Source organism: Nicotiana attenuata, chromosome 7, assembly GCF_001879085.1.
Source record: "Nicotiana attenuata strain UT chromosome 7, NIATTr2, whole genome shotgun sequence".
Taxonomy (NCBI): domain Eukaryota; kingdom Viridiplantae; phylum Streptophyta; class Magnoliopsida; order Solanales; family Solanaceae; genus Nicotiana; species Nicotiana attenuata.
In genome coordinates this window covers 16,139,842-16,156,332 of record NC_031995.1, presented here as the reverse complement: position 1 = coordinate 16,156,332, position 16,491 = coordinate 16,139,842, and the positions used below count along the sequence as shown (strand labels likewise).

The following is a 16,491-nucleotide window of genomic DNA, read 5'->3' as shown; positions in this document are numbered from 1 at the left end:
CCAGTATAATACGCTGGAGTTCAAGTATGCTTATGCTGTAACTCCAGCATAATATACTGGAGTATTTTCCGGGTTTTGAACAGTGTTTTAGCTCAGATTTATCTTTATATAAAAAAGTGGCTAAATTTCGATTACTTTTGAAATTGGGCTATTTTTGAACGACCAGTTGTAAATCTGGCTATTTTTAAAATTTACCCCATATTTTACCTTAGAAGTTGAATGTAAGAATATCGGATTTGCAACCGTTTTTTGTCTTCTTTTTTCTACTTATGCAACTATGCAAGACCATCTTTCTATTACTTATGTTACTTCTAACCATTCCAAATCTACTGGACTTTTTTGCTTGATTCGTTATTTCGGTCCGGAAAAAATTTAAAAATAGCCAGAATTGGTAATTGAAAATTAACGACAGTTTCAAAAGTAATCGAAATTTAGCCACTTTTTCATGTAAATATGAAATCTGAACAAAAAACACCCTTAAAAATCCAGAAATATTTCAGCATAATATGCTTGAGTTCGAAGAGTTTCTAGCATAATGTGTTGGAATTTCATAATGTGCTGGAGTTTCAGCATAATATGATAGAACTTTATACGAAGGAGCTTCATAATCCCACACTCTGTTTTAAAAGGCAGAATTGGGACTCGCCCCGGGGTGGAGCACTCGTGAAACGCCCCTAGGCTTATGTGTGGGGCTTAGTTCCGTGAGACTTACGCATCGTTCATCGGGGCTTACGCCCCAGACACGCCCAACGCCTGGCGTACTGGCTCGCCTAGTAGAACGTTATGCAATTGTGTGTAACTAACCTTGTAAATCCTCAAATTTTCTTAATAAATCGTTGACTATTCAAAATTACTTTTTTCTTAATGATAAATCATTAAGTTGAGAGTATTTTATGTCATTATTAAAATAATAATTATTGCACGTTATCCACTAAGTTGCTATGATAGTAAATTTTAAATAAATCTTTCATTTTGAAAAGTATTTATTTATTAATTCTTGTTATGTCTTTACTGTATAATAGTCCATAATTTTTTTTATAATTATTTTTTTAAAATATTATATTTTTCACGTTTACGAGATACAATATTATTAATTTTATAGCTCAGTATTAGCTAGTAACTATTTACAAATAATTTTTTTATCATAGTATTGTATGGTGAATTATGTGTCACTTTATTAACTTGTTGAAACTTAAAAATAAATGATGCTAGAGAATCATATTTAAATTGTGAATTCAGTACATTTTTATATAAATTCTCTTTCAAATAAAAAACATATTAAATAAAAGGAGTATTTTAAGTAAAATATCAAATTATAATATCGAAACTCTTTCAAGATTCATTACTGCTTAAGAGATACATATAAGATTTCGTATCGAATATATTACTTTTGATGTTTGAGTTGGACCGATGTTGCAGCTAATTTGCATATTATGATATATGTCATACTTTTCGTATTATTCATAGTTGAATTATAATTATAAATATTTTTAAATAGATTATTTGTTATACTTTTATAATTTTAATGTAATTTTTATAATTTTCTTTTATTTTATACTATCTTAAAATTCTTGAAATTAGTAAATTTCAAGATCCGTGGGACTTACGCCCCATGTCTCAGGGCTTACGCATCGCCTCGTCAGAGATAAAACGCCTCGCCTCACGCCCCCGCCTTTTAAAACATTGATCCCACATATTATGCTGAAACTTTTCGTGTTTTCGCAAATTAGTGGCTATTCTCAATGATTTTGCAAACGTTGACTATTTTTTATTACTACTTCAAAAACTAACTAGCCGGTGCTACTTTCGCCTTGGGTCTAGTAATGTCCGCTTGTTCACTTTTCCCACCATGTCCTGATGTCCACTTGTCCAACAATAAGTATCACATAACAATAATAAGTTATATGCGTGAGATTTTCATCAGTTGTTCTTTCTTGTATCAGTTATTTAGCAATTGGCTCGCCTTTTATTTTCTTCCAACTAATAAACCTTTTATATTACGGTTTAAAGATCTTTTTTGAGCAAACTCAAAATCAGGGAAAACGTCATGGTCTATTATTTTATAAATTATTGAAAATGTTAGACCATACTTTAATATTCTGCGAGCAGACTAAAAATTATATGAGGAAATATTATACACGAGTCTAATATTGTCAGTAAAGGGTAATTTCTAAGGGCTACATATGCACAACTTTTTAAAGTCGAAACGAAATCTAAACAATGGTCTAAAAAGGGGGCATTTGCGTAAATCAATCTAATATATACTTCAAACAAAATACGTAAAATTTATCGTGAACAAAATAAAAGTTGAATAATTTAGAAAGGGAGATAAGAGAAGTCAACCAAGAATGTAGAAAAGAAGAAAAGGAACTAAATTTAGCAAAAATCAGGTAAATTCTAATTTTTACTACTTTTGTTTTTTATTTCCAAAAAAGACTTATAACTCCAGAATCTAAAGCAATGAGATATGAAAGTGTCTACTCACTAAAATCCACTATGAGATCCTTTGCGTAAACTGATGACTTCCACCTAATCCATTATTAATTCAGCAGCCAAAAATTTTAAGTACAAAGTTAGGTAAATGCAGCCAATTCACTTTAATGAACGAGTGTCCTCATTGTATATTTGTATCTTAAAATTGACATCTGCTTAAACGTACAAACACATTGGTCCAAAATATGTACTGTAAAAATGGTATTTGTGTCCTCCAATTTCCAATTGGGGCCGTTCTAAGTAGGCCAGCCTTTAACAGAATCAGCTCGATGAGATGGCCTACGCAGCCCAATTTTCAATTGCGTGCCTTTTCTTCTAAGGTTTCACTTTTTCTTTCTTTCTATTTTATTTTTGAAGTTTCCACATTTTCTTTTTGAAACATTCTATTACGTTGAGGGATCAAGGAAGCTGAACCTACATATATTGTATGAGAGACTTTTTGGAAGTGTCATAATTGGATCGATAATTACGGGGGTGGAAGTCGAGAATTAGAATAGTATGTTAGTAGGTAGTCGAGCGCTTTTTTCTTTCTCATACTGGCCGGTAGCCTTAGTGTTAGTTTGATTTTTTCTTATTCTTAGATTGCTATTACTGCCTGTTATATTCTTAATCTTTCGATTCGATTTTCTTAGTATCTTGTTGTTGTTACTGCTTGTTGCCCCTGCTTCTTTCATCTTTTCTTGAGCCGAAGGTTTATCGGATAAAATCTTTCTACCTTCCCAGGTGAGGGATAAGATCTGCGTACGCACTAACCTTCCAAAACTCTACTTGTAGGATTTCACTGAGTTTGTTGTTTTGTTATAATTGGATTGATAATGAAACGGCTTAATTAGAAGGAAAGTCATGCTAAATAGCATCATCATCAATTCATGTCCTAATCAAAACAACTAGTTCCCTTTTTAAAAGTCATTGGTCTACTTAATTGTCTGTCGATCAAAATCTTGGGTCCTTCTTGGTGGTAGTGCTAGAGAATTCATGTGAACCTTCTTTTTGGTGGGTGGGTGCTACATTTTTCTTGGTTCTTTCTGCTTTAAATGGTAAGAGCATATAAAAAGTCTTTTCTCAATATCACAAGCCAACAACTGTGTGTAGTAATTGGTATAAAATAATTTTAAAAACTTGACAAAGAAATCCCATATGATAATGAGAAAGACTTTTGGAATGAGGCAGAGACACATCCAGTATAATGATAATACATTTGTTGCATGTACGATTTATTATATACATACATTTTAAGAAAATGAATTTAATAGTTTTCTATATCATTAGTGTAATTAAATATGTTATAGCAAGTCACTTGATATTTATTAGTATATGTTACCAATTAATGCTATAAATTAGAGTTCTGGCAATTACCTTCTAAGTGATTTTATCGTGTAAGTAATTTTTTGGGCAAATGATCACTTTTAGCTCGAGGTCAAAATTATTACATTCGGTAGCCGCAAAAATGTATAAAAGTAATATATATATTTATATATAAAAAAAATATATTTTTTCGACTATTATTTTAAGAACAACTATACTGTATCATTTTTTCCCAATTTTTTACACGGTTAGTACATAAAACTTAAACTCTAAGAAAATTAACATATATATGATTCATGGTGAAAGCTATAATGAAATCGGATTGATTGGAAGATACAGAAATCCATATGATGATATCAAAATCAATTTGTTATGAAAGAGTGTAATTAAAGCATATCATAGTGAAATCACGAGTGCAGGTCATAATCCATCACTAGTATATGTACTATTCAAAATTCAACTTGTCTGGGCCAGCATACGTTAGAAAGGAGAGAAGTTTTCCACTGCTTTAGACTTTTTTAAGCTTGGATTTATTAAGACCAATATTTAGAAGAATTGTACAAGTCAATAACGCACATGGAGGTTAGCAAGATTAGTAACATCATTCACACTTGTTAACGCCCATTAGACCTTCAACATGGTCCCTTTTTACTTGTTTAAATTTTTGCCTTTAGTACAAATTGATATCACGCATAGAATATTCCTTGAAATTGACCCGTGAAAAAGAATGGGAAGACAATATATACAAACCCAAGAGTGTAGCCAAACGCCAAACTTATCTATATTTGTGCTGGTATGAATAATATATTGTGATGTCTTTGACGGAGGGGCGGGTCAAGCAGGACTGGCAGGCACCTAGACTGGCAAATTTATGAAGAAGGGGTGCACATGCCACCTTAGGTGAATTCCACACGGAATGGGAGAGGAAAGTGAAGAGTTTTATAAGGCATGACACAAGTTCACATGGTACGCGTGCTTTTGGGGCTCAGGTGGCATAGCCCGGAGGACAAATCCGTGTGAGCCTAGGCCCAAAGCGGACAATACGTGCCATGCGTTTGGGTCGTGACAAATATAGTATCAGAGTCGAATCTCCCTCAGTACGGTGATGGGGCAAACCTCAGCGAAGACGCTGAATCCCGGGGGATGGGGGGGGGGATGGGGTGAATGTGATGCCCTTGTCGGAGTGCGGGCTGATGAGAAGGGTTAAGCAAGACTGACATGCTTCTAGGCTGGCAAGCTTCTAGAGAAGGGGTGCACTTGTCACCTTTAGCGAATCCCACATCGAAATAGGAGAGGAAAGTGAAAAGCTTTATAAAGCATGGTACAAGTTCACATTGTTTGACCAAAAAGGTATGAGACCTTTTTGTTAAACTAATTAAATAAGAAGATAGAGGGTAAATCCTAGTTAAGGATAAATTCTAGATCTGAGATGAATAACATGAATAGAAAAATATAGTACGTTGAGTATAAATGCTGGCAGTGATTATGGCCAGATTTAATAGTATGAAAAAAGATGCATTAAGCAACATTAAATGGCAATAAAGTGTAAATAAAGGAAAAGATTCACCCAATCTTGAGTGAGGCAGATCCTCTTTCATTTGATAAAGATGAATGATAGACAAATACAAGAATCTTAGGACCCTTTTTCGGATCTGATGGAGGGTATGAAAAATGCATCTACCAATTTCTTCCAAAAAAAGTGGCTTCAAATGTTCACACTAGTTCACATCAATCTTGACAAATTCAACAAATCTCCACCTTGGCAAGATTCCACATTTTCAACTTTCTCTTACCGATAAATTTTGATTGTGTCTTCAACTTCAATTTTCAAAGTTCAACAATATTGATCAAGTTCAAACAATATTAAAACTTGATCGCAGTCACTACTTTTGTTAGCATATCGGCAGGGTTGTCTGTAGTCCAAATTTTCTGCACTATAACTCCACCTTCTTCTATAATATCTCGTACAAAGTGATATCGAACATCAATGTGCTTCATCCTTGCATGATAAACTTGGTTTTTTTTGCTAATTGGATAGCACTCTGACTATCACAAAATATGTGATGTTTTCTTGACCAATACCAAGCTCTCTAAGCAACCCTTGAAGCCAAATTGCCTCTTTTACGGCCTCCGTAATAGCCATTTACTCTGCCTCTGTTGTAGACAAAGGCACTGTTGACTGTAAAGTAGACTTCCAACTAACGGGTGCCTTTGCAAAAGTAAACACATAACCAGTAGTTGATCTTCGTTTGTCCAGATCACCTGCATAATCCGAGTCACAATATCCAACCAGATACTGACTATCTTCCTGCTCAAAAATCAATCCAACATCTACAATATTACGAATATACCGTAGAATCCATTTTACGGCTTGCCAATGCTCCTTTCCTGGATCATGCATATACTTGCTTACAACTCCGATAGCATGTGAAATATCAGGTCTTGTGCAAACCATCGCATACATCAAGCTACCAACGGCATTCGCGTATGGCACTCTTGACATATACTCTCGTTCAGCTTCATTTTTCGGCGACATAGTAGCACCAAGCTTAAAGTGAGGAGCAAGTGAAGTGCTAACCGGCTTCGTGTTGTCATTCATGCCAAATCAATCGATTACTCTCTTCAAGTATTCTTTCTGAGATAGATAGAGTTTCTTTGAATGCCTATCTCTTTTTATCTCCTTGCCAAGAATTTTCTTCGCCTCACCCAAATCCTTCATCTCAAACTCCTTTCTTAGTTGAATCTTCAACTTCTCTATTTCTTCTTGACTTTTGGAAGCTATCAACATATAGGAGAAGATATATGAATGATCCATCAACAATGATCTTATTTGCTTCTTCTGTACTTCTGCCGTAACATAAACTTGTCAAATCGTTTGTACCATTGTCTAGAAGATTGTTTCAATCCGTACAACGATTTTTCAAGTTTGCACACCATATTTTCCTTTCCAGCAACTTTGAATCCTTTTGGCTGAGTCATATAGATTTCCTCTTCCAAGTCTCCATGTAAAAATGCAGTTTTTACATCTAACTGAACTAGTTCCAAATTCAACTGTGCTACCAAAGCCAACAAAACTCTAATGGAGGAGTGTTTCACGACTGGAGAAAACACCTCATTATAATCAGTTCCCTCCTTTTGAGCATATCCTTTGGCCACCAATCTTGCTTTGTAGCGAACATCTTCTTGGTTAGGAAATCCTTCTTTCATTGAAAATACCCATTTGCACCCAATTGCGTTCTTTCCCTTTGGGAGATTGGCCAATTTCCATGTGCGATTCTGATGAAGGGACTGCATTTCTTCATTCATAGCAATCCTCCACTTATCTTCTTCTGAACTTTGGACTGCGTCTTTATAAGTGGTAGGAACACCATCAACTACAATTGAGGCCGCACAAGTCACTGTCTCTATGAGTCAAACAGGTTTCGTTATTGTTCTTTTTGGCTTGCTGGTTGCTATTGATTGAAGTTGTTGTTGAGGTTCCTGAGTTGGAATATCCCCCTCTACTGGCTCTACTTCCAGAGGAAAATCTTCTGTTGTTTCCTCGTTTTCTCCTTGTGTTGGGAAACTTAATTTTCCCTCAAACTCCACCTGCTTTGAAGCACCATCAGTTTGTTTGACATCTTCAACTGTCACCTTATCTGTTATGGCAGATTCATCAAAGGTAACATCTCTGCTGAATATAATTTTTCTCGTCTCTGGACACCATTAGCGGTATCCTTTAACTCCAAAAGTAATCCCCATAAATATAGCTTTCTTTGCTCTCGGATCCAATTTTGACTCTTTCTGATGATAGTTTGCAATTGAGTCAAATACATGCAAAAAATTATAATCTTCAGCAGGTTTTCCATACCATTTTTCAAATGGTGTCTTTCCTCCAATAGCGGCAGATGGTAGACGATTAATGAGGTGGCATGCATATGTTATTGCCTCAGCCCAAAATTCTTTGCCCAAGCCAGCATTGGACAACATACACCCTACCTTCTCCAGCAAGGTCCGGTTCATCCGTTCTGCCACTCCATTCTATTGTGGTGTATGTATGACAGTGAAGTGTCGGACGATGCCATCATTTTCACAAACCTTATTGAAATGATCATTTTTGTATTCACCTCCATTGTCTGTACGAATACACTTGATCCTCCAGCCTGTTTGATTCTCCACCATCGTCTTCTATTTGAGAAAAATTCCCGACACTTCATCTTTCCTCTTCATTGTATACGCCCATACTCTTCGGGAAAAATCATCAACAAAGGTTATAAAATAGTGCTTCCCACCCAATAAAGGTGTTTTTGAAGGACCCCTAACATCAGAGAGCACATAATCCAAAATGCTTTTTATATTATGGATTGTTGTACCAAATTTAACCCTTGTCTGTTTTCCTTTGACACAATGCTCGCAAAACTCCAAGTTGCAAGTCTTTACTACTTTTAACAATCCTTGATCTGATAGAGTTTTCAAGGATTTTCCTCCAGCATGTCCTAAGCGCATGTGCCATAGCCTGGTTGTTTCTGCCTCTTTATCATCACTGGATGTCACTGTCACTGTCCCAATACCTGTACTACCGTGATTGTGGTACGTGTTATTGTTCTTCTGATTGGCCTTCATTACCACTAGTGCACCGGAGCATATTCTCATCACTCCATTTTCTATAATGATTTTGAACCCTTTTGATTCTAGGGCTCCCACAGAGATGAGATTCTTCTTCAAACCTGGTACATATCGAACATCTGTTAATGTTCTAATCATTCCATCATGGTTCCTTAATCGTATTGAACCAATGCCATATGAGGTAAGAGGGCTGTTATTCGCTGTGTGGACGACTCTATATTCTCCTTCTTGAAAATCCACGAACCAGTCCCTATTGGGACACATATTATAGCTACAAGCCGAGTCCATCAACCATATGTCTGATGATGTTGATGACTCTGTTGTAACTAATGAGAAGTCTGAATCATCACAATCAGCTACATTTGAATCCATAATGGCCTTTCCATTGTTATGTTTGGCCTTATTCTTCAACTTCGGACAGTCTTTCTTCCAGTGCCCCTTTTCTCGACAAAAAGCACATTCATCTTTGCAGGGTCTAGATCTTGACTTGGATCTTCCCTTTTTTGTCCTCGCTTGATTTTGAGGACGACCCCTCATAACCAGTGCTTCTCCTTCTCCGCCCTTCTGTTTTTCTCCCTTTCTTTGTTCATAGCTGTACAAAGTCGAACAAACTTCTCTAAGAGAAACTTCATCATTTCCATGGAGTAGAGTAGTTTCAAGGTGCTTGTACTCATCAGGAAGTGATCCCAACAACATCAAGGCCAAGTCACCATCATTAAAAGTTGCATCCATATTTTGCAAATCCGTGACCAACTTATTGAAACTGGTGATATGTTCATTCATTGTGGTACCAGGAACATAGGTGAAGCGAAACAGTCTTTTTTCATGTACAACTTATTTTGACTGTTTTTCTTCAAAAATTTCTCCTCCAGTGCTTTCCATATTTACTTGCAGAAGTTTCCTTTGCGTATGGATATTTCTGCTCTCTAGCAAGGTAGGATCGCATGGTACCGCAAGCAACACAGTTGATAATTTTTCAATCTTCTTCTCCAATAACATCTGGTTTCCTTTCTTCAATGGAACGATCTAGCCCTTGTTGAAAAAGGACATCTAGAACCTCGCCTTGCCACATCCCAAAGTGTCCTGACCCGTCAAAAATTTTTACCGCAAATTTTGCATTTGACACAATTCTTGTCATAAGCGAAGATGCCAACGATGACGTATTATTGACACTTGATGTAGATTTTTCATTTTTATTATCTCCCATTTTCGCTACAAATACTATTTATTTGCTAACAGTACAAAACACCAAAGTAATTCTTTTTTGATGTGGAAGTTCAGACTATGCTGCAACCACAGAGCATACTAAGATAGAACCTTGACTCTGATACCAATTGTTGTGAAAGCCGGATATATAGAGGGTGATTAAATCACAGCTACTATATCTAAAGGTAGCTAATAAATAGTAAATGAGACAATAATAAAAGGAACACCGAAAATTAAAGAGGTTCGGCAAAATTTGATTTTTGCCTACTCCTCGGACACAATCAACTCAAACTTTATTTCACTCCAAAAATACAAGTGAAATACTACAAGAGAGAAAGAAGATTCAAATGCCTTAGGAGATAAGAAGGCAAGTGAGAGATGTTTACAAATGAACAAAACTCTTGCTATTTATAGAAGGGAAATTGCCGTAATAATGTCATGTATGACATCACATTAAGTGTGAACATGCATTGTAAATGCATAAAAAATGCATCTACCAATTTCTTCCAAAAAAAGAAGCTTCAAATGTTCACACTAGTTCACATCAATCTTGACAAATTCAACACACTGTGCAGAACCACACCTCTCAACCGTGGTAATTTAGCTGCCAAGTGTAATGTTGGGCCACTTCCGACAGATTGCCCATAGAGAATCAAATCTTCCTGGCTAATTCCATACTCTGTTTGAAGGCACTCATACACCGCTTCTACGTCCGCATATGTATCAAATTCGCTTGGCTTCCCTGAAGATGCACCATAGCCAGAATAGTCATATTATTCTGGATTCATGGCGATTAAAGGTAGACGGAATTCGCCGGAATTATGAGGGATTTACCGGCGAGAATTGGACGGAATCTGATTTTTCGGGGCAGAATTCAGATGCCAAAACGCCAATGAACAGAGAGTGGAACTAGAATTGAATTTTAGATCTAGAGGAAACTAATATTTCAACTAAAAAATCCCCGCAGACTGCGCCAAATTGTTTGACCAAAAAAATATGGGACCTTTTTGTTAAACTAATTAAATAAGAAGATAGAGGGTAAATCCTAATTAAGGATAATTAATTCTAGATCTGAGATGAATAACATGATAGAAAAATATAGTTGAGTATAAATGCTGGCAGTGATTATGGCCAGATTTAATAGTATGAAAAAAGATGCATTAAGCAACATTAAATGGCAATAAAATATAAATAAAGGAAAAGATTCACCCAATCCTGAGTGAGGCGGATCCTCTTTCATTTGATAAAGATGAATGATAGACAAATACAAGAATCTTAGGACCCTTTTCGGATCTGATGGAGGGTATGGCGCCCCCTATCAGAAGTCCNCTTTGAAGATTCCAAAGCAAAACTAGTCGTTACTTCTATCTGCACTGCTCGACCTCGGCCTTATTGATCACTGCTCGACCTCGGCCTTATTGATCACTGCTCGGCCTCGGCCTTATTGATCATTGCTCGACATCGGCCCTATTGATCACTGCTCGACCTCGGCCTTATAGATCACTGCTCGGCCTCGGCCTTATTGATCAATTCGATTCACAGGTTACTCATGACAATTGTCTCCGCATGTCGAATTTCTCTGATTTGATTTTGACCCATACACACATGGTACGCACGCTTTTGAGGCTCGGGGTGGCGTAGCAAGAATGACAAATTCGTGCAGGCCTAAGTCCAAAGTGAACAATACGTGCCATGAGTTTGGATCGTTACCCAAATTATCAGTAAAATAACTGAGCTACGTGCAAACTTGACACTTTGGTCGTAAATAAAAGTATCAAGACAAATATACTATTCATTGAGCAGCTTAACTTGGCAACTAGTTCGTGTCTAATGTAGTACAAAATTTAAGAAGAGGACATAATTCTTTCTTCAAACTGAGAAAGAAAGAGGATAGACTGGATGTTCTTGAATAGTGAATTTGACATTCAGAGAAGTACTGCTGAAATGATATCAGAAAGTTTTGAAGATTTATTGAACAAGGTTTGTTGCGAATTGGGTTTAAGGGAATGATACTCTCTGATTATAATAGTGGTAGAAAATATTGATATTGTTTCAAGTTAATATCAATTTCCCGTCATTTTCAATACCTTAAATATTCTTCCTTTTTCCCAAAGCCGCCTCTGTTTTATCTTTGAGAGTTTGTTTGACTTAGCTTTATAGTCACGACTTATGTCCTTCCATTGTCTTTTTATAGTAGCAGGAAAGTGTATGGAAGAGTTGCATTGCACTCTACGACTTGCTTTTCACGTGTGAACCGTGACAGAAGTTAATTGTGTTCCACGTCCACTGAATCGTGAAAATTATATTGTGACATGTCTTAGAATCACCTACCAAACTACTAATTACTATCTCCCTTCACTTTTACTTGTCCATTGTAATAAAATACATTTTCATTTTTACTTTGTATTGGGAAAAATTGAGTTCGTATATGGAATTAAATATGAGGTGATATATCATGACACGTGGACTAGTAGAAGAGTGACTGATTGGCAAAGAAAAAAGGCACGAGCTTCAACAGGCACGGGCAGAGGAAGGATAAAAGCTCTACCTATTGATATTCGGCAGTTATATCAGAAGAATGAACTTTTGTAGTAAAAGCGGTATAGATACGTATTATTGGTAATTAATAGGCATTAATTACGGAAAGCGTTATGGAATTTGTAGAGAATCAGTTATGATTAACAATTATAACGTTACATTAATGCCATTAATTATCATAAAGACTCTATTACTTCGAGGTAGCTATAAAAGGGAGAAGATTGAACATTTGTAAGGACACAAAAAAATACTATAGCAATATACAGATTTATTTTGCTTTCTTCTGCTTATCAAAGTCAATTCCTTTTATTCATTATATATTTGATTATCAGTAACCTGAATTTTTCTAAAACAAAGCTTTGACCGAAATCCCAAATTTTGGTTAAACAAATTGTTTCCGTTACCGAAAATTTGATAATCTAATCCTCCCTACATTAATCTTTTTATTCAATCAATCATATCAAATGTCAACAACAACAACAACCAAAGAGACCGTCAACTCCAGGAGAATTTGCAAGGTGATGGAACCCCTGCCCCTTCTCCACAAAGTTCTCCTCGACAATCTCAAGAAGGAACTCCTGATGGATCTCAATCAAATGCAAATAATCAATTGGATAATGATGAGGCAATCAAAGAAGCTTTGCAAAAGTTAATCGCTCAACAGGTCAGCAAAGCTCTTGAGGCTTTTGCTAGCTAGTTGCTGGTCGCACCACCAACACCAACTCCGAATAATAATACCTTAGAAAACCCACGTTCTGGGCTCGTTAATTCAGGTAGTGGTGGAACTCCTAGCGAATCTCGCGATGGCGAACCAGGTAACCTAGTTAATTCTGATTTACAAAATTTAGTATTAACCTTACAGAAACAGCTTAAGGAGAAAAGCGATCGCATAGAGCAAATACCTGGAGTACCGCCTGTAATCAAGGGAATAGATATGGATCAATATTCGCAACAACCTTGGAAACCCAGTGCTGCTCCTCTACCGATTCCGAAGAAATTCAAGATGCCCGACATCCCAAAATACGATGGCACAACTGATCCACGAGACCACGTGACTGCATTCACTACTGGCGTAAAGGGGAACGATTTAACTAAATAAGAAATTGAATCAGTGCTGGTCAAAAAATTTGGTGAAACAGTCACTAAGGGAGCATTAACATGGTACTCTCTTTTGCCCGAAAATTCTATAAATTCTTTTGCTGAGCTTGCAGATTCATTTATTAAAGCACACTCGGGAGCTCAAAAATTCGAAAAGAGAATGGAGGATATTTTCAAAATAAAGCAAGGAGATTCGGAGCTGCTCAGAGAATTCGTAGACAGATTCCAGCATGAACGGATAATGTTGCCACGTGTACCTGATAACTGGGCAGCAATGGCATTTACCAGCAATCTAAATGAGAAGAGTTCGGAGGCCACGAGACAACTCAAGGAAAGCCTGCGAGAATTTCCAGCAACAACCTGGAATGACGTTTACCACAGATACAGCACGAAGATGCGGATTGAAGAAGATACTATTACCTAGTTTCAAAAAGAAGAGAGGGTAAGTTCAAGGCGTACTGAAACTGAAAAAAGGTCCGGTAAAAATAGGTACGAACCTGATATGGGACCAGCGGGACGAGATTCACGATCGAAAAGAGATAATTCAAGGTACGATCATAGGTCGAGAGACAGAGAGTCAGGTTCATCATCAAGGTTTAGGAAAGAACGAAACGCAAGAGAGAAGCGTGATGATGACAGAAGCTCTAAGGAGAAAATTGGCGGTTACAGTTTCAATGTAAGCACGACTGAATTGGTAGCTGTATTAAGAAGCATGGGTGATAAGGTGCGGTGGCCAAAAGAAATGAGATCAAATCCGAATAGGCGCAATCCTGATCACTGGTGTGAGTTTCACAATGATCATGGTCATAAAACGACAGATTGTAGATTGCTACAAGGAGAAGTAGACCATTTATTAAAGCAGGGATATCTTACTGAGTTGTTTAGCGAAAAAGGTAAACAAGCATATATGAAAAACAGGCAGGAACCTCCTAAGCCTCCTTCACCAAAAAGTACCATTAACGTTATAAGCGGGAGAGAAAAAATTAATGGCGTGACGTACACGGCAACCAAGAAAGTTTCAAAAGTTTCAGTTACACACGGGAAGCGGGTCCGACATATTTTGGAGGAGGAGAGTATTACATTTGATGATGCAGATGCGGACGACGTGTTAAATCCACACAACGATGCACTAGTAATATCTCTACTTGTACATGATACTAATGTGAAACGAGTTTTGATTGATCCAGGTAGTTCCGTGAACATCATTTTTGTAAGAGTATTAAACGAGATGCAAGCCGAAGATAAGCTAGTACCTAAGGCACATACGTTATCTGGCTTTGACAATACAAGCGTCGTGACAAAAGGGGAGGTAGTACTTACAACATTCGCAGAGGGAGTTGTCAAAGATACGAAATTTCAGGTGGTGGAGATGGATATGGCTTATAATATGATTCTCGGGAGACCATGGATTCACGAAATGGATGCTGTGCCATCTACCTTACATCAAGTCATTAAATTCCCATCACCATGGGGAATCTGTCAAATCCGTGGTGATCAACAGACGCCTAGGATCATCAATTCCGTAGCAGATTCAGGCGCAAAAAACGAAGAAAAATAGCAATAACAGAATCCAGTTGAGGATACTACGACGCAAGCCTCAACTGAATATGGGTGAATAGATGTGGATTCAAGGCCCGACTGCATCCAAGAACCGAAGGAAAATGGAAACATCAAAACAACGATTGAGGAGTTGGAGGCTGTAGAACTATTCACACAAAAGCCTGAAAGGAAAGTCTATTATGGGGCCAACTTGAGCCACGAAATGAAAGGTAAGATAACTGAATTTTTGAAATCTAACGTAGATTGTCTTGCCTGGTCCCACTCTGACATGACAGGAATACCTCCGGAAATAACGACTCACAAGCTAAATGAAGATCCATCATATACACCTATCAAATAAAAGAAAAGAAAGCAGGGAGCGTTCAAAAATCAGGTGATTCAAGATGAGGTGCAAAAACTTTTAAAAATCGGGTCTATTCGCGAGGTAAAGTACCCTAATTGGTTAGCTATTACTGTAGTAGTACCAAAAAAGAATGGTAAATGGCGAGTTTGTGTATATTACACTGACCTAAGCAAAGCTTGTCCCAAAGACTCTTTTCCATTACCACATATAGATCAACTAATTGATGCTACTGCAGGGCATGAATTGTTAAGTTTTTTAGATGCATATTCAGGGTATAATCAAATCAAAATGGATCCTCTAGATGAGGAAAAAACTTCATTTATAATAGACAGGGGGACTCACTGTTATAAAGTAATGCCATTTGGCCTCAAGAACGCTGGTGCCACATACCAAAGGTTGGTGACCAAAATGTTCCAAGAACATTTAGGGGAAACCATAGAAGTGTATATAGACGATATGTTGGTTAAATCCCAACAATCAAGGAATCATATACAGCACCTGTCTGATACATTTCAGATTCTCCGTAAATTCAATATGAAGCCGAATCCCGAGAAATGTGCATTTGGCGTTTCATCAGGTAAGTTTTTAGGTTTCTTGTTTCTAACCATGGCATTGAAGTAAATCCCGCACAGATTAAAGCTATTGAAGAAATTCCTGATATGCTTACAAGTAAGAAATAGGTACAGAGACTGACGGGAGGAATAGCAGCCTTGGGAAGATTTATTTCCAAGTCATCAGAAAAATGCTTTAAGTTCTTTTCAGCTCTTAAAAAGCAAGATCAGTTCGAATGGTCTGAAGAATGTCAGCAAGCACTCGAAAGCTTGAAAGCATACTTGTCAAATCCACCGTTACTCGCAAAACCAAAAGAGGGGGAAAGGGTGCTTATCTACCTTGTTGTTTCAGAAGTAGCGGTGAGTGTTGTTTTGGTTCGTGAAGACCAAGGTAAACAATCTCCTATTTACTATGTTAGCAAATCATTACTGGATGCTGAGACACGGTATCCTCAACTAGAAAACCTAGCACTTGCATTAACGATGGCATCTAGGAAGTTAAGGCCCTATTTTCAATGTCATCCTATCTCCGTTGTAACTGCACAAGTGCCAAAGACAAGTCAAGTTCAGTCAAAACAGGCCCAGTGCGGCCGCACTACACTTTGTGCGGTCCGCACTGAGAGATTCAGAGATCTGGTATTTCAGGCATTAAGGCAGTGCGACCGCACTAGGTTTTGTGTGGTCCGCACTAAAGGCAATGCGGCCGCACTACCATTCTGTGCGGTCCGTAGAGCCAAGGTTCAGAGAAGATGCAGAATGGAGCTTTGAAGCCTGTGCGATCCGCAGTCCATT

General features: G+C 37.3%; 1 protein-coding gene across 1 annotated transcript; it reads left to right on the top strand.

Annotated features, from left to right (window-relative positions):
- On the top strand, positions 13,988 to 14,803 carry LOC109229860. Its single transcript, XM_019395409.1, has 2 exons — positions 13,988 to 14,318; positions 14,433 to 14,803. The coding sequence occupies exons 1-2, from the start codon at positions 13,988 to 13,990 to the stop codon at positions 14,801 to 14,803; spliced, it is 702 nt and encodes a 233-aa protein (XP_019250954.1).